The following is a 19,887-nucleotide window of genomic DNA, read 5'->3' on the forward strand; positions in this document are numbered from 1 at the left end:
GGGTCAAATAAAATACAAATAAATAAAATCTTACACAAAAGGTTATACATAGCATTTAAATGAAAAACAGGTATAATTCCCTCAATTTTTCACCGATTTTCATGAAAGTTGGATTAATGGACAGGGTTTTTGATTTAGAACCAAAAGTGTATCTATCAAAAATTTGATAAACTAAATATTTTCAGAGTAAAACAATTAAATATGAAAAAATGGGTAAAATTAATAGGACTCCCAAGTGGAAAAACAGGTATAAATTCCTCAATTTTTCACCGATTTTCATGAAAGTTGGATTAATGGACAGGGTATTTAGAACAAAAAGTGTTTCTATAAAAAAATTAAAAAACTAAATATTTGCAGAGTTAAAAATTAAATATGAAAAAATGTGTAAAATTAATTAAGTTTTTTTAAGAAAACTACTTTTTGATGTATAAAAAATATCCTCATCAACCACATCAAAATTAAACTGCCTGGAATCGAACGATTATTAATTTTTTTACAGTCAGTGTGAAGTTCCTATCTACTTCCTACAAAAAATTAAAAATAATAATTGATACTGCCTGGTATCCATTATTCACTCTGTTCCAGTCAAGTCGATGTCCTTGTTTAACGATAATAATAATTCATAATTTTTCTTTGAAGACCCCATGAATGAACTACATTCAATTTATCCATACCTTCTATAAAAGGTTCCTTATTTAACTTAAATAATAAAAAAAAATGAAAATAACTCAAAAAAAAAAGGATGACAAGTACAGTGTCACTTGCATTTAATTAAAATAAAAATTTAATAAAAAAATGTTAGATAATTACGATAACCTTATAATATTTAAGGAGGAATTCAATTGGTTTGCTTCTACAATATCAGTCTATTAATTACAAAATTGATTTAAATTTTGCAAGAAAGCCAATTTCCAATTAGTAAATTTAATAAATATAAATTATTATTATATTATTTAATAAATATAATATAATAAATAAATAATAAACTAATGAAACTGATGTTTAGTTTGTTGTCCATTTACTTCAGTGCATTTTTGAAGTCGATGAATAACTACCATTATTTGGTATATTCACATAAACTTTGGACTTCATTAAAAAAAATCTAATGAGGTTAGATCGGGTGACCTTGCCGGCCACTCAATTCCTATCGTCACAGTTTCTACTGGAGACGCCCTGTAACCAAACTTTCCATTGCAAAGGACTTAATTTTTATTATTTATAATGATATAGAAAAGAGACTTAATTGAAAAGAGGGTGGTTCCTTTAGGTCCGATACCATCGTTAGCCCCGGCAGCTCAACACGTGCACGTCCAGTACCAGTTCCCTTACCCCCCACCACAACCGGGAAATCAACCGATGCCGCCCTTCCCGCCACCGCTGGCCGCTCCCGCCTACGCCGCCCTACCGCCCCCCACTACAACTCAACAGGTGCGTACTTTAACATTTTTTAATAATTATATTTCGAATATTATTTTTTAAGTTATTCTCATAAGATAACTCGAGCGTTAATTTAAGTGCATCCTTTAAATCAAAGGGTTATTTCTATTAGACTTAGTTAGTTTAAAAAAAAATATTTTTTTTTTATTTTGGAATTTTATGACTAAGAAACAAATAAAAGAATTGAAAAGCACAATATGGATTCTTAACGGGAATTTAATGATCTACGAGATAGGTCTCTTCAAAGGTTATTCATAATTTTAGTAATAGCCTTGATTGAATATTTGGAAAGATACGCAACCTTCAAGTACATATTTGAAAATAATAAAGAAATAAATGATATTCACTGCGGCATTAAAGGATTTTTGACATGGAAATTGAAGATGTCCAAGGCCAAACGACACATCATATATTATTGTCGTTAAATATATATTTATTCAACGATTTTTTGGTAAGTTTTTGGTTTCGGTATATTTGTCAACTGTAGAATGTACGTATATCGTATACGAATCTGTTTAAAAAAAATTGACACGGGATTTACATATCTAGTTTTTAAACAGCTCAGATATTTTATGAAAGTCTTCTGAAAAATCACTTTTAAAAATTATTAAATGCCCTTGACAAAAAATTAAGATATTGACATTTTTCTCACTGGAATGCCTGGAAGAGATAAAATAATTTGTCTCTTATTGGAAATTGAATATCTTGAGTTCTAGTGGTTAGAATCCTGTAATTATTGATTCTTAGGATACTCTGAAGTTTTTTAAGTATTTTCTGAAAAAATCATTAAAATCCATTGACTAAAAATCAAAATATTGACATTTTTCTCACTGGAGTGCCTGGAAGAGAAAAAATAATTTGTCTCTTATTGGCAAGTGAATATCTTCAGTTCTAGTGGTTAGAATCTTGTAATTTTTGATTTCTAGGATACCTAAAGGCTTTTCAAGTATTTTTCTGAAAAAATCATTAAAATCCCTTGACTAAAAATTAAGATATTGACATTTTTCTCAATAGAGTGCCTGGAAGAGAAAAAATAATTTGTCTCTTATTGGCAAGTGAATATCTTCAGTTCTAGTGGTTAGAATCTTGTAATTATTGATTTCTAGGATACCTAAGGACTTTTCAAGTATTTTCTGAAAAAATTATTAAAATCCATTGACTAAAAATCAATATATTGACATTTTTCTTAATAGAGTGCCTGGAAGAGAAAAAATAATTTTTCTCTTATTGGCAAGTGAATATCTTGAGTTCTAGTAAATAGAATTTTGTAATTATTGATTTGTAGGATACCTAAGGGCTTTTCAAGTATTTTCTGACAAAATTTTTAAAATCCATTGACTAAAAATCAAGATATTGACATTTTTCTTAATAGAGTGCCTGGAAGAGAAAAAATAATTTGTCTCTTATTGGCAAGTGAATATCTCGAGTTCTAGTGGTTAGAATCCTGTAATTATTGATTCTTAGGATACTCTGAAGTTTTTTAAGTATTTTCTGAAAAAATCATTAAAATCCATTGACTAAAAATCAAGATATTGACATTTTTCTTAATAGAGTGCCTGGAAGAGAAAAAATAATTTGTCTCTTATTGGCAAGTGAATATCTCGAGTTCTAGTAAATAGAATTTTGTAATTATTGATTTATAGGATACCTAAGGGCTTTTAAAGTATTTTCTGACAAAATTTTTAAAATCCATTGACTAAAAATCAAAATATTGACATTTTTCTCACTGGAATGCCTGGAAGAGATAAAATAATTTGTCTCTTATTGGAAATTGAATATCTTGAGTTCTAGTGGTTAGAATCCTGTAATTATTGATTCTTAGGATACTCTGAAGTTTTTTAAGTATTTTCTGAAAAAATCATTAAAATCCATTGACTAAAAATCAAGATATTGACATTTTTCTCAATAGAGTGCCTGGAAGAGAAAAAATAATTTGTCTCTTATTGGCAAGTGAATATCTTCAGTTCTTGTAATTTGAATCTTGTAATTATTGATTTCTAGGATACTCTAAAGTTTTTTTAAGTATTTTCTGAAAAAATAATTAAAATCCATTGACTAAAAATCAAGATATTGACATTTTTCTTAATAGAGTGCCTGTAAGAGATAAAATAATTTGTCTCTTATTGGAAATTGAATATCTTTAGTTCTTGTGGTTTGAATCTTGTAATTATTGATTTCTAGGATACCTAAAGGCTTTTCAAGTATTTTCCGAAAAAAATATTAAAATCCATTGACTAAAAATCAAGATATTGACATTTTTCTCAATAGAGTGCCTGGAAGAGAAAAAATAATTTGTCTCTTATTGGCAAGTGAATATCTTCAGTTCTTGTGGTTTGAATCTTGTAATTATTGATTTCTAGGATACTCTAAAGTTTTTTTAAGTATTTTCTGAAAAAATCATTAAAATCCATTGATTAAAAATCAATATATTGACATTTTTATCAATAGAGTGCCTGGAAGAGAAAAAATAATTTGTCTCTTATTGGCAAGTGAATATCTTGAGTTCTAGTAAATAGAATTTTGTAATTATTGATTTCTAGGATACTTAAGGGCTTTTCAAGTATTTTCCGAGAAAATTATTAAAATCCCTTGACTAAAAATCAAGATATTGACATTTTTATCAATAGAGTGCCTGGAAGAGAAAAAATAATTTGTCTCTTATTGGCAAGTGAATATCTTCAGTTCTAGTGGTTAGAATCTTGTAATTATTGATTTCTAGGATACCTAAAGGCTTTTCAAGTATTTTCCGAAAAAAATATTAAAATCCATTGACTAAAAATCAAGATATTGACATTTTTCTCAATAGAGTGCCTGGAAGAGAAAAAATAATTTGTCTCTTATTGGCAAGTGAATATCTTCAGTTCTTGTGGTTTGAATCTTGTAATTATTGATTTCTAGGATACTCTAAAGTTTTTTTAAGTATTTTCTGAAAAAATCATTAAAATCCATTGATTAAAAATCAATATATTGACATTTTTATCAATAGAGTGCCTGGAAGAGAAAAAATAATTTGTCTCTTATTGGCAAGTGAATATCTTGAGTTCTAGTAAATAGAATTTTGTAATTATTGATTTCTAGGATACTTAAGGGCTTTTCAAGTATTTTCCGAGAAAATTATTAAAATCCCTTGACTAAAAATCAAGATATTGACATTTTTATCAATAGAGTGCCTGGAAGAGAAAAAATAATTTGTCTCTTATTGGCAAGTGAATATCTTCAGTTCTAGTGGTTAGAATCTTGTAATTTTTGATTTCTAGGATACCTAAAGGCTTTTCAAGTATTTTTCTGAAAAAATCATTAAAATCCCTTGACTAAAAATCAAGATATTGACATTTTTCTCACTGGAGTGCCTGGAAGAGAAAAAATAATTTGTCTCTTATTGGAAATTGAATATCTTGAGTTCTAGTGGTTAGAATCCTGTAATTATTGATTCTTAGGATACTCTGAAGTTTTTTTAAGTATTTTCTGAAAAAGTCATTAAAATCCATTGACTAAAAATCAATATATTGACATTTTTCTCACTGGAATGCCTGGAAGAGAAAAAATAATTTGTCTCTTATTGGCAAGTGAATATCTTAAGTTCTAGTGGTTAGAATTTTGTAATTATTGATTTCTAGGATACCTAAGGGCTTTTCAAGTATTTTCCGAAAAAATTATTAAAATCCATTGACTAAAAATCAAGATATTGACATTTTTCTCAATAGAGTGCCTGGAAGAGAAAAAATAATTTTTCTCTTATTGGCAAGTGAATATCTCGAGTTCTAGTGGTTAGAAACTTGTAATTATTGATTTCTAGGATACCTAAGGGCTTTTCAAGTATTTTCCGAAAAAATTATTAAAATCCCTTGACTAAAAATCAAGATATTGACATTTTTCTTAATAGAGTGCCTGGAAGAGAAAAAATAATTTGTCTCTTATTGGCAAGTGAATATCTTCAGTTCTAGTGGTTAGAATCTTGTAATTTTTGATTTCTAGGATACTCTAAAGTTTTTTTAAGTATTTTTCTGAAAAAATCATTAAAATCCCTTGACAAAAAATTAAGATATTGATATTTTTCTCACTGGAGTGCCTGTAAGAGATTAAATAATTTGTCTCTTATTGGAAATTGAATATCTTCAGTTCTAGTGAATAGAATTTTGTAATTTTTGATTTCTAGGATACCTAAAGGCTTTTCAAGTACTTTCTGAAAAAATTATTAAAATCCCTTGACCAAAAATCAAGATATTGACATTTTTCTCAATAGAGTGCCTGGAAGAGAAAAAATAATTTGTCTCTTATTGGAAATTGAATATCTTTAGTTCTAGTGGATAGAATTTTGTAATTATTGATTTCTAGGATACCTAAGGGCTTTTCAAGTATTTTCTGAAAAAATTATTAAAATCCCTTGACTAAAAATCAAGATATTGACATGTTTCTCAATAGAGTGCCTGGAAGAGAAAAAATAATTTGTCTCTTATTGGAAATTGAATATCTTTAGTTCTAGTGGATAGAATTTTGTAATTATTGATTTCTAGGATACCTAAAGGCTTTTCAAGTATTTTTCAAAAAAATTATTAAAATCCCTTGACTAAAAATCAAGATATTGACATTTTTCTCAATAGAGTGCCTGGAAGAGAAAAAATAATTTGTCTTTTATTGGAAATTGAATATCTTCAGTTCTAGTGGATAGAATTTTGTAATTATTGATTTCTAGGATACCTAAGGGCTTTTCAAGTATTTTCTGAAAAAATTATTAAAATCCCTTGACTAAAAATCAAGATATTGACATTTTTCTCAATAGAGTGCCTGGAAGAGAAAAAATAATTTGTCTCTTATTGGAAATTGAATATCTTTAGTTCTAGGGGTTAGAATCTTGTAATTATTGATTTTTAGGATACTCTAAAGTTTTTTTAAGTATTTTCTGAAAAAATCATTAAAATCCATTGACTAAAAATCAAGATTTTGACATTTTTCTCAATAGAGTGCCTGGAAGAGAAAAAATAATTTGTCTCTTATTGGCAAGTGAATATCTTGAGTTCTAGTAAATAGAATTTTGTAATTATTGATTTCTAGGATACCTAAGGGCTTTTCAAGTATTTTCCGAAAAAATTATTAAAATCCATTGACTAAAAATCAAGATATTGACATTTTTCTTAATAGAGTGCGTGGAAGAGAAAAAATAATTTGTCTCTTATTGGCAAGTGAATATCTTCAGTTCTAGTGGTTAGAATCTTGTAATTATTGATTTCTAGGATACCTAAGGACTTTTCAAGTATTTTCTGAAAAAATTATTAAAATCCATTGACTAAAAATCAATATATTGACATTTTTCTTAATAGAGTGCCTGGAAGAGAAAAAATAATTTTTCTCTTATTGGCAAGTGAATATCTTGAGTTCTAGTAAATAGAATTTTGTAATTATTGATTTGTAGGATACCTAAGGGCTTTTCAAGTATTTTCTGACAAAATTTTTAAAATCCATTGACTAAAAATCAAGATATTGACATTTTTCTTAATAGAGTGCCTGGAAGAGAAAAAATAATTTGTCTCTTATTGGCAAGTGAATATCTCGAGTTCTAGTGGTTAGAATCCTGTAATTATTGATTCTTAGGATACTCTGAAGTTTTTTAAGTATTTTCTGAAAAAATCATTAAAATCCATTGACTAAAAATCAAGATATTGACATTTTTCTTAATAGAGTGCCTGGAAGAGAAAAAATAATTTGTCTCTTATTGGCAAGTGAATATCTCGAGTTCTAGTAAATAGAATTTTGTAATTATTGATTTATAGGATACCTAAGGGCTTTTAAAGTATTTTCTGACAAAATTTTTAAAATCCATTGACTAAAAATCAAAATATTGACATTTTTCTCACTGGAATGCCTGGAAGAGATAAAATAATTTGTCTCTTATTGGAAATTGAATATCTTGAGTTCTAGTGGTTAGAATCCTGTAATTATTGATTCTTAGGATACTCTGAAGTTTTTTAAGTATTTTCTGAAAAAATCATTAAAATCCATTGACTAAAAATCAAGATATTGACATTTTTCTCAATAGAGTGCCTGGAAGAGAAAAAATAATTTGTCTCTTATTGGCAAGTGAATATCTTCAGTTCTTGTAATTTGAATCTTGTAATTATTGATTTCTAGGATACTCTAAAGTTTTTTTAAGTATTTTCTGAAAAAATAATTAAAATCCATTGACTAAAAATCAAGATATTGACATTTTTCTTAATAGAGTGCCTGTAAGAGATAAAATAATTTGTCTCTTATTGGAAATTGAATATCTTTAGTTCTTGTGGTTTGAATCTTGTAATTATTGATTTCTAGGATACCTAAAGGCTTTTCAAGTATTTTCCGAAAAAAATATTAAAATCCATTGACTAAAAATCAAGATATTGACATTTTTCTCAATAGAGTGCCTGGAAGAGAAAAAATAATTTGTCTCTTATTGGCAAGTGAATATCTTCAGTTCTTGTGGTTTGAATCTTGTAATTATTGATTTCTAGGACACTCTAAAGTCTTTTAAGTATGTTCTGAAAAAATCATTAAAATCCATTGATTAAAAATCAATATATTGACATTTTTCTCAATAGAGTGCCTGGAAGAGAAAAAATAATTTGTCTCTTATTGGCAAGTGAATATCTTCAGTTCTTGTAATTTGAATCTTGTAATTATTGATTTCTAGGATACCTAAAGGCTTTTCAAGTATTTTCCGAAAAAAATATTAAAATCCATTGACTAAAAATCAAGATATTGACATTTTTCTCAATAGAGTGCCTGGAAGAGAAAAAATAATTTGTCTCTTATTGGCAAGTGAATATCTTCAGTTCTTGTGGTTTGAATCTTGTAATTATTGATTTCTAGGATACTCTAAAGTTTTTTTAAGTATTTTCTGAAAAAATCATTAAAATCCATTGACTAAAAATCAAGATATTGACATTTTTCTCAATAGAGTGCCTGGAAGAGAAAAAATAATTTGTCTCTTATTGGCAAGTGAATATCTTGAGTTCTAGTAAATAGAATTTTGTAATTATTGATTTCTAGGATACCTAAGGGCTTTTCAAGTATTTTCCGAAAAAATTATTAAAATCCATTGACTAAAAATCAAGATATTGACATTTTTCTTAATAGAGTGCGTGGAAGAGAAAAAATAATTTGTCTCTTATTGGCAAGTGAATATCTTCAGTTCTAGTGGTTAGAATCTTGTAATTATTGATTTCTAGGATACCTAAGGACTTTTCAAGTATTTTCTGAAAAAATTATTAAAATCCATTGACTAAAAATCAAGATATTGACATTTTTCTTAATAGAGTGCCTGTAAGAGATAAAATAATTTGTCTCTTATTGGAAATTGAATATCTTTAGTTCTAGTGGATAGAATTTTGTAATTATTGATTTCTAGGACACTCTAAAGTCTTTTAAGTATTTTCTGAAAAAATCATTAAAATCCATTGATTAAAAATCAATATATTGACATTTTTCTCAATAGAGTGCCTGAAAGAGAAAAAATAATTTTTCTCTTGTTGGCAAGTGAATATCTTCAGTTCTAGTGGTTAGAATCTCGTAATTTTTGATTTCTAGGATACCTAAGGGCTTTTCAAGTGTTTTCTGAAAAAATCATTAAAATCCATTAACTAAAAATCAAGATATTGACATTTTTCTCAATAGAGTGCCTGTAAGAGATAAAATAATTTGTCTCTTATTGGAAATTGAATATCTTTAGTTCTAGTGGATAGAATTTTGTAATTATTGATTTCTAGGACACTCTGAAGTCTTTTAAGTATTTTCTAAAAAAAAATCATTAAAATCCATTGATTAAAAATCAAAATATTGACATTTTTCTCACTGGAGTGCCTGGAAAAGAAAATATAATTTGTCTCTTATTGGCAAGTAAATATCTTAAGTTCTAGTGGTTAGAATCTCGTAATTATTGATTTCTAGGATACCTAAGGACTTTTCAAGTATTTTTCTGAAAAAATCATTAAAATCCATTGATTAAAAATCAAGATATTGACATTTTTATCAATAGAGTGCCTGTAAGAGATAAAATAATTTGTCTCTTATTGACAACTGAATATCTTGAGTTCTAGTGGATAGAATTTTGTAATTTTTGATTTCTAGGATACCTAAAGGCTTTTCAAGTATTTTCTGAAAAAATTATTAAAATCCCTTGACTAAAAATCAAGATATTGACATTTTTCTCAATAGAGTGCCTGGAAGAGAAAAAATAAGTTTTCTCTTATTGGCAAGTGAATATCTCGAGTTCTAGTGGTTAGAATCTTGTAATTATTGATTTTTAGGATACTCTAAAGTTTTTTAAGTGTTTTCTGAAAAAATCATTAAAATCCATTGACTAAAAATCAAAATATTGACATTTTTCTTAATAGAGTGCCTGGAAAACTAGATATGTAAATCCCTTGTAAATTTTTTTAAACAGATTCGTATATGATGTACGTATATTCTACAGTTTAATAAATATACCAAAACCAAAAATTTACTAAAAAATCGTTGCTTAGAAGGCTTTCTATTTAAAAACTTGACACTCTTGAACACAGAATGAAGGAAACATCATGTTTGTTATAATTTACTTTATTTATTACTTTTCGTCCTAAAACAAGGTAAGTAATTAATTATTTGTTAATAAAGTGTATTTTGCAGAAGGTTTCAGCATCACTTAACTACCTAAATGACAGCATTATATTGAGTTGTATGTTTCAAAAAAAAAAAATGCTCCTAGACATCTTCCCAAATATTCAATCAACAGTAAAATATAAAGATTACAAAATGGGGAAGTCTTTATCTCCAAGAAAAATGCGTGTAGGTCACTTAGGTAAATGTATTATGCGTTTCGGCTGTGTAAACAGCCATCGTCAGATACAGAACGTTCACCAAATTAAACAAAAATTACCCGGGAATAAAAACAACAATAAACGTTGATTTATTGTCGTTTTTATTCCCAATAACGGGATTTAACGGGATTATAACACAGCCGAAATGCATAATACATTTACCTAAGTGACCTACATGCATTTTTCCTGGAGATAAAGACTTCCCCATTTTGTACTCTTCACATTCTCCTACAAAATATGGACTTCTATTCAACTAATAGTAAAATATATTTAACCTAAATTCAGTCTAACCTCTATATCCGATAATATAAAACAACAAGAAGAAATTAAGATATTCGGTGGTTGCAGATGCCTTTTCCGAACACGCCCACGGTAGCACCGCAGTACACCATTCAGTCGACGTCGCAGTACGCCGCCCCGCCCCCGCCCCCGGCCTCATACGTAAACGCGACGCTGCCGAGTCAGCTACAGCAGCCGCCGGGGGCGGTTTTTTCAAGTCCGCCCCCGTCGGCGGGCGGCGGCGGCGGCGCCCCCCCGCCCCTGCAGTACTTCGGACCGAACGCGGTACCGCTACAGGCGCCCCAAGGGGCCCGAGGGCAGCATATGTTCGGACAACTACCGCCCGGTAAGTTTCGTAATTTAATCGATGCTTTAAAAAAAATCAATGTGTGATATGTCCGGTGAACGGGTTGGCCCTTGATAAACTGGACTCATCCATTAATAGTCCTGAGATAGAATTCGCCCTTGTCAATTAGGTTCGTTCGACTGTCAATCTGCTAAATCAAGATGGCCGGGACGCGTTTTGACATTCCGCCATAGGATTCGGCATCCGTCTTTACTCTATTTAAATCAGCAGAATGTTCGGGCAGTGCTGACACCGAGGGTGAAATGTCGTGTAATCGAGTGGATCTTGTCGCGCAAAGCGGTTGTTTTTGAGGTTATAATTGTTTTTTTTTTTAATTCTTTGATTCTGTCACAGTGTTTGACTAACTAACTGCCTGTATGCCTAAAAATAGCTCCTTAGAAAAGTGTCATGGAAATTAGATGTAACCTACAAAAATTTTAATAAAAAATCAATTAGTGCAGGGATTTAAATGAAATTTTCTACAGATGTTAAGCAAAGTCCCTGAATTAATTTAAAGCAGAAATCATGGAAATCGGAGCATTAGAACGGGAGTTATAGACCAGAGAACCCAAAACAATTTTTCAAGTTTTGCTTTATTAGGACGTCACTTACTAAAATTTGAAGAAAAAATCAATTCGTGCAGGGATTTAAATGAAATTTTCTAGAGATGTTAAGAGAAGTTTCTGAATTAATTTAAAGCAGAAATCATGTAAATCGGAGCATTAGAACGCGAGTTATAGACCAGAGAACCCGAAACAATTTTTCTAGTTTTGCTTTATTGGGACGTCACTTACTAAAATTTGGATAAAAAATTAGTTAAAGGGATTGTTGAAAAATTGTTACAGGGATTTAAATGAAATTTTATACAGATGTTATGAAAAGTCCTTGAATTAATGTAAAGCAGAAATCATGAAAATCGGAGCATCAGAACGCGAGTTATGGGCCAGGGAACCCAAAACAATTTTTCAAGTTTTGCTTTATTAGGACGTCACTTACTAAAATTTGAAGAAAAAATCAATTCGTGCAGGGATTTAAATGAAATTTTCTACAGATGTTAAGCAAAGTCCCTGAATTAATTTAAAGCAGAAATCATGGAAATCGGAGCATTAGAACGCGAGTTATAGACCAGAGAACCCGAAACAATTTTTCTAGTTTTGCTTTATTGGGACGTCACTTACTAAAATTTGGATAAAAAATTAGTTGTTACAGGGATTTAAATGAAATTTTATACAGATGTTATGGAAAGTCCTTGAATTAATGTAAAGCAGAAATCATGAAAATCGGAGCATCAGAACGCGAGTTATGGGCCAGGGAACCCAAAACAATTTTTCAAGATTTGCTTTATTGGGACGTCACTTACTAAAATTTGAATAAAAAATCAATTAGTGCAGGGATTTAAATGAAATTTTCTAGAGATGTTATGGAAAGTCCCTGAATTAATTTAAAATAGAAATCATGAAAATCATGTCATTAGAACGCGAGTTATAGACCAGAGAACCCGAAACAATTTTTCTAGTTTTGTTTTATTGGGACGTCACTTACTAAAATTTGAATAAAAAATTAATTAGTACAGGGATTTGAATGTAATTTCACAGAGATGTTAAGAGAAGTCCCTGAATTAATTTAAAGCAGAAATCATGGAAATCGGAGCATTAGAACGCGAGTTATGGACCAGAGAATCCGAAACAATTTTTCCAGTTTTGCTTTATTGGGATGTCACTTACTAAAATTTTAATAAAAAATTATTTATTAGAGGGATTTGAATGTAATTTCACAGAGATGTTAAGAGAGGTCCCTGAATTAATTTAAAGCAAAAATCATGTAAATCGGAGCATTAGAACGGGAGTTATAGACCAGAGAACTCAAAACATTTTTTCCAGTTTTGCTTTATTTGGACGTCATCTACAAAAATTTGAATAAAAAATTAATTAGTACAGAGATTTGAATGCAATTTCACAAAGATGTTAAGAGAAGTCCCTGAATTAATTTAAAGCAGAAATTATGAAAATCTGAGCATTAGAACGCGAGTTATAGACCAGAGAATCCGAAACAATTTTTCCAGTTTTGCTTTATTGGGATGTCACTTACTAAAATTTTAATAAAAAATTATTTATTAGAGGGATTTGAATGTAATTTCACAGAGATGTTAAGAGAGGTCCCTGAATTAATTTAAAGCAAAAATCATGTAAATCGGAGCATTAGAACGGGAGTTATAGACCAGAGAACTCAAAACATTTTTTCCAGTTTTGCTTTATTTGGACGTCATCTACAAAAATTTGAATAAAAAATTAATTAGTACAGAGATTTGAATGCAATTTCACAAAGATGTTAAGAGAAGTCCCTGAATTAATTTAAAGCAGAAATTATGAAAATCTGAGCATTAGAACGCGAGTTATAGACCAGAGAATCCGAAACAATTTTTCCAGTTTTGCTTTATTGGGACGTCACTTACTAAAATTTTAATAAAAAATTAATTAGTGCAGGGATTTAAATGAAATTTTCTAGAGATGTTATGAAAAGTTCCAGAATTAATCTAAAGCAGAAATCATGTAAATCAGAGCATTAGAACGGGAGTTCTAGACCAGAGAACTCAAAACAATTTTTCCAGTTTTGCTTTATTGGGACGTCACTTAGTAAAAATTGAATAAAAAATTAATTAGTGCAGGGATTTAAATTAAATTTTCTAGAGATGTTATGGAAAGTCCCAGAATTAATTTAAAGCAGAAATCATGTAAATCGGAGCATTAGAACGGGAGTTCTAGACCAGAGAACTCAAAACAATTTTTCCAGTTTTGCTTTATTTGGACGTCATCTACAAAAATTTGAATAAAATTTTAATTAGTGCAGGGATTTAAATGAAATTTTCTAGAGATGTTATGGAAAGTCCCAGAATTAATTTAAAGCAGAAATCATGGAAATCGGAGCATTATAACCCCAGTTATCGACCAGAGAACCCTTTGAAGTTTTTTTTCTACTTTTAACAGTTTTAACTCTATGACCTTAAAAAAATAAGATTTTCAATAATTTATTAGCCAAAAACCATTAAACTAGATGTAAAATGTCTAATTTTTCCATAATTTTTTTCTATCGCCTTTAATATAAAATTTAAATTACACATTTATTTCTACAAAGAGAAACATAATAAATTATAAAGAAACACCTTATTTGAAAGAAGTTGAAAAAATAGTCCTGAGAAAAAAAAGCAAATAAAATATTAAACAAGTCTAAATAAAAAAAAATATACATATACATGTAAACAATCTCAATGTTCTAGTCAGCAGTGCAACATCTGTTTAACATTCCGCCATACGACTCGGCACCTTAAATAGTTCATAGTTGGACGACATCAAGATTTATTGAAATCAATCAATGCGTATAAAGACGGGTGCCGAATCCTATGACGGAATGTCAAACTGTTTTTACGAGATAAAAATCGATATAAGACAATTTGGAAAAGTGTCAAGAATTGTTCCCGATGCATCCCAATCAGTCATAGTGTGTAGGTGTACTTTAAGGCGAAGGTCAATTGAAAGTCAAATGTCTTTTAGAGAGTTTATGGAGGAATGAACCTTTATATTTCAAGGGCATTTTAAGGTTAATTGTTGGCCAAAAGGATTGGAGAATCTTTTGTGCTAGGGAAATAGGCTTTTGCGAAATTATACGTATATGGTATAGTTTTGCTTTATTGGATCGTTATCTACAAAAATGTTAATAAAAAAATAGTTGTTGCAGGGATTTGAACGAAATTTTACAAAGGTGTTAAGAAAAGTCCACGAATTAATTTAAAGCATAAATCATAGAAATCGGAGTATTACAACGTGAGTTATAAGCTAAAAAACCCAAAACAATTTTTCAAGTGTTGCTTTATTGGGACGTCACTTACTAAAATTTGAATAAAAAATTAATTATCACAGGGATTTAAATGAAATTTTATAGGGATGTTATGGAAAGTCCCTGAATTAATTTAAAGCAGAAATCATGTAAATCGGAGCATTAGAACGGGAGTTATAGACCAGAGAACCCGAAACAATTTTTCCAGTTTTGCTTTATTGGGACGTCACTTACTAAAATTTGAATAAAAAATTAATTAGTACAGGGATTTGAATGAAATTTCACAGAGATGTTAAGAGAAGTCCCTGAATTGATTTAAAGCAGAAATCATGTAAATCGGAGCATTAGAACGGGAGTTATAGACCAGAGAACCCGAAACAATTTTTCCAGTTTTGCTTTATTGGGACGTCACTTACTAAAATTTGAATAAAAAATTAATTAGTACATGGATTTGAATGTAATTTCACAGAGATGTTAAGAGAAGTCCCTGAATTGATTTAAAGCAGAAATCATGAAAATCGGAGCATTAGAACGGGAGTTATAGACCAGAGAACCCGAAACAATTTTTCCAGTTTTGCTTTATTGGGACGTCACTTACTAAAATTTGAATAAAATTTTAATTAGTGCAGGGATTTAAATGAAATTTTCTAGAGATGTTATGGAAAGTCCCAGAATTAATTTAAAGCAGAAATCATGGAAATCGGAGCATTAGAACGGGAGTTATAGACCAGAGAACCCGAAACAATTTTTCCAGTTTTGCTTTATTGGGACGTCACTTAGTAAAAATTGAATAAAAAATTAATTAGTGCAGGGATTTAAATGAAATTTTCTAGTGATGTTAAGAGAAGTTTCTGAATTAATTTAAAGCAGAAATCATGTAAATCGGAGCATTAGAACGCGAATTATAGAGCAGAGAACTCAAAACAATTTTTCCAGTTTTGCTTTATTGGGACGTCACTTACTAAAATTTGAGTAAAAAATTAATTATCACAGGGATTTGAATGAAATTTTATAGAGATGTTATGCAAGGTTTCTGAATTAATTTAAAATAGAAATCATGTAAATCTGAGCATTAGAACGGGAGTTATAGACCAGAGAACCCAAAACAATTTTTCCAGTTTTGCTTTATTGGGACGTCACTTAATAAAAATTGAATAAAAAATTAATTAGTGCAGGGATTTTAATGAAATTTTCTGGAGATGTTAAGAGAAGTCCCTGAATTAATTTAAAGCAGAAATCATGGAAATCGCAATATTAGAACGGGAGTTATAGACCAGAGAACCCAAAACAATTTTTCCAGTTTTGCTTTATTGGGACGTCACTTAGTAAAAATTGAATAAAAAATTAATTAGTGCAGGGATTTAAATGAAATTTTCTGGAGATGTTATGGAAAGTCCCAGAATTAATTTAAAGCAGAAATCATGTAAATCGGAGCATTAGAACGGGAGTTATAGACCAGAGAACTCAAAACAATTTTTCCAGTTTTGCTTTATTTGGACGTCATCTACAAAAATTTGAATAAAAAATTAATTAGTACAGGAATTTGAATGTAATTTCATAGAGATGTTAAGAGAAGTCCCTGAATTAATTTAAAGCAAAAATCGTGGAAATCGGAGCATTAGAACGCGAGTTATGGACCAGAGAACCCAAAACAATGTTTCCAGTTAGGCTTTAGTGGGCACGTCACTTACTAAAATTTGAATAAAAAATTAATTATCACAGGGATTTAAATGAAATTTCATATAGAAGTTAAGGAAAGTCCCCGAATTAATTTAAAGCAGAAATCATGGAAATCGGAGCATTAGAACAGGATCTATAGACCAGAGAACCCAAAACAAATTTTCCAATTGTAAAAAATTGTTTTTTTGTTACTTTTAACTCTATGACCTTAAAAAATAAGATTTGCAATAATTTAGAGGCCAAAAAACCATTAATGCGGTACATCAAATTTTCCTATTATTTGAGAATAAAGACGGGTGCCGAATCCTATGACGGAATGTCAAAGTGTCGCCACGAGATAATAATCGATATAAGACTCAAGAATTGTTCCCAATGCATCGCAATCAGTAATAGTGTGTAGGTGTACTTTGGACCGATATAATCTCTTTAAGGCGAAGGTCAATTGAAAGTCAAATGTTTGAATAAAGGTCTTTAGAGGGTTTATGGAATAATGGACCTTCATATTTCAAGGGCATTTTAAGGTTAATTGTTGGCCAAACGGATTAGGAAATTATACGTATATAGTACAGTTTTGCTTTATTGGATCGTTACCTACTAAAATGTGAATAAAAAAATAGTTGTTACAGGGATTTAAACGAAATTTTATAGAGGTGTTAAGCAAAGTCCCTGCATTAATTTAAAGCAGAAATTATGAAAATCGGAGCATTAGAACGCGAGTTATAGACCAGAGAACCCGAAACAATTTTTCCAGTTTTGCTTTATTGGGACGGCACTTTCTAAAATTTTAATAAAAAAATGGTTATTAGAGGGATTTTAATGAAATTTCGTAGAGATGTTAAGAAAAGTCCCAGAATTAATTTAAAATAGAAATCATGATAATCGGAGCATTAGAACAGGAGTTATAGACCAGAGAACCTGAAACAATTTTTCCAGTTTTGCTTTATTGGGACGTCACTTACTAAAATTTTAATAAAAAAATTAATTATCGCAGGGATTTAGGTGAAATTTAATAGAAATGTTAAAAAAAGTGCTTGAATTGATTTAAAATAGAAATCATCGAAATCGCAGCATTAAAACGCGAGTTATAGACCAGAGAACCCAAACCAATTTTTCCAGTTTTGCTTTATTGGGACGTCACTTACTAAAACTTGAATAAAAAATTAAATAGTGCAAGGATTTGAATGAAATTTTATAGAGATGTTTAGAAAAGTCCATGAATTAATTTAAAGCATAAATCATAGAAATCGGAGTATTACAACCTGAGTTATAAGCTAAAAAACCCAAAACAATTTTTCAAGTGTTGCTTTATTGGGACGTCACTTATTAAAATTTGAATAAAAAATGAATTATCACAGGGATTTAAATGAAATTTCATAGGGATGTTATGAAAAGTCCCTGAATTACTTTAAAATAGCAGTCATGACAATCGGAGGATTAGAACAGGAGTTATAGACCAGAGAACCTGAAACAATTTTTCCAGTTTTGCTTTATTGGGATGTCACTTACTAAAACTTAAATAAAAAATTAAATAGTGCAAGGATTTGAATGAAATTTTATAGAGATGTTTAGAAAAGTCCCTGAATTAATTTAAAGCAAAAATCATGGAAATCGGATCACTAGAACGCAAGTTATAGACCAGAGAACCCGAAACAATTTTTTTCAGTTTTGCTTTATTGGGACGTCACTTATTAAAATTTGAATAAAAAATTAATTATCACAGGGATTTAAATGAAATTTCATAGGGATGTTATGAAAAGTCCCTGAATTACTTTAAAATAGCAGTCATGACAATCGGAGCATTAGAACAGGAGTTATAGACCAGAGAACCCAAACCAATTTTTCCAGTTTTGCTTTATTGGGACGTCACTTACGAAAATTTGAATAAAAAATTAATTAGTGCAGGGATTTGAATGACATTTTATAGAGATGTTAAGAAAAGTGCTTGAATTGATTTAAAAGAGAAATCATCGAAATCGCAGCATTCGAACGCGAGTTATAGACCAGAGAACCCAAACCAATTTTTCAAGTGTTGCTTTATTGGGACGTCACTTATTAAAATTTGAATAAAAAATTAATTAGTACAGGGATTTTAATGAAATTTTATAGAGATGTTAAGGAAAGTCCCCGAATTAATGTGAAGCAGAAATCATGGAAATCGGAGCATCAGAACGCGAGTTATCGGCCAGGGAACCCAAAACAATTTTTCTAGTTTTGCTTTATTGGTACGTCACTTCGTAACATTTTAACAAAAAATTAGTTATTAGAGGGTTTTGATTGAAATTTCATAGAGATGTTAAGGAAGGTCCATGCATTAATTTAGAGCAAAAACTATGAAAATCGGAGCATCAGAACCCAAAATATAGACCAGAGAATCCAAAATAGTTTTTCCATGTAAAAACTTTTTTTTTCTACTTTTAACAGTTTTAATTCTATGACCTTAAAAAATAAGATTTTCAATAATTTATCAGCTAAAAACCATTAAACCAAATGTGATACGTCAAATTTTTCTATTATTTTTTTCTAGCGCCTTTAATATAAAATTTAAATTACACATTTATTTCTACAAAGAGAAACATAAGAAATTATAAAGAAACACCTTATTTAAAAGAAGTTGAAAAAATAGTCCTGAGAAAAAAAATCAAATAAAACATTAAACAAGTCTAAATAAAAAAATATATACATATACATGTAAACAATCTCAATGTTCTAGTCAGCAGTGCAACATCTGTTTAACATTCCGCCATACGACTCGGCACCTTAAATAGTTCATAGTTGGACGGCATCAAGATTTATTGAAATCAATCAATGCGAATAAAAATGGGTGCCGAATCCTATGACGGAATGTCAAACTGTTTTTACGAGATAAAAATCGATATAAGACAACTTGGGAAAGTGTCAAGAATTGTTCCCGATGCATCCCAATCAGTCATAGTGTGTAGGTGTACTTTAAGGCGAAGGTCAATTGAAAGTCAAATGTCTTTTAGAGGGTTTATGGAAGAATGAACCTTTATATTTCAAGGGCATTTTAAGGTTAATTGTTGGCCAAAAGGATTGGAGAATCTTTTGTGCTAGGGAAATAGGCTTTTGCGAAATTATACGTATATGGTATAGTTTTGCTTTATTGGATCGTTATCTACAAAAATGTTAATAAAAAAATAGTTGTTGCAGGGATTTGAACGAAATTTTACAAAGGTGTTAAGAAAAGTCCACGAATTAATTTAAAGCATAAATCATAGAAATCGGAGTATTACAACGTGAGTTATAAGCTAAAAAACCCAAAACAATTTTTCAAGTGTTGCTTTATTGGGACGTCACTTACTAAAATTTGAATAAAAAATTAATTATCACAGGGATTTAAATGAAATTTTATAGGGATGTTATGGAAAGTCCCTGAATTAATTTAAAGCAGAAATCATGTAAATCGGAGCATTAGAACGGGAGTTATAGACCAGAGAACCCGAAACAATTTTTCCAGTTTTGCTTTAT

General features: G+C 29.7%; 1 protein-coding gene across 50 annotated transcripts in view; it reads left to right on the forward strand.

The window, feature by feature from the left end:
* The window catches only part of LOC126747889 (zinc finger SWIM domain-containing protein 8 homolog), a 140,852-nt gene that overhangs the window by 93,789 nt on the left and 27,176 nt on the right, over positions 1 to 19,887 (forward strand). For all 50 annotated transcript variants that reach the window (XM_050456803.1, XM_050456825.1, XM_050456828.1 and 47 more), the window contains exons 28-29: positions 1,268 to 1,428; positions 10,614 to 10,890. In XM_050456803.1, coding sequence (XP_050312760.1) covers positions 1,268 to 1,428; positions 10,614 to 10,890 — 438 coding nt within the window. The remainder of the gene's footprint in view (positions 1 to 1,267; positions 1,429 to 10,613; positions 10,891 to 19,887) is intronic.

This window comes from Anthonomus grandis, chromosome 20 (genome assembly GCF_022605725.1).
Source record: "Anthonomus grandis grandis chromosome 20, icAntGran1.3, whole genome shotgun sequence".
Classification (NCBI taxonomy): domain Eukaryota; kingdom Metazoa; phylum Arthropoda; class Insecta; order Coleoptera; family Curculionidae; genus Anthonomus; species Anthonomus grandis.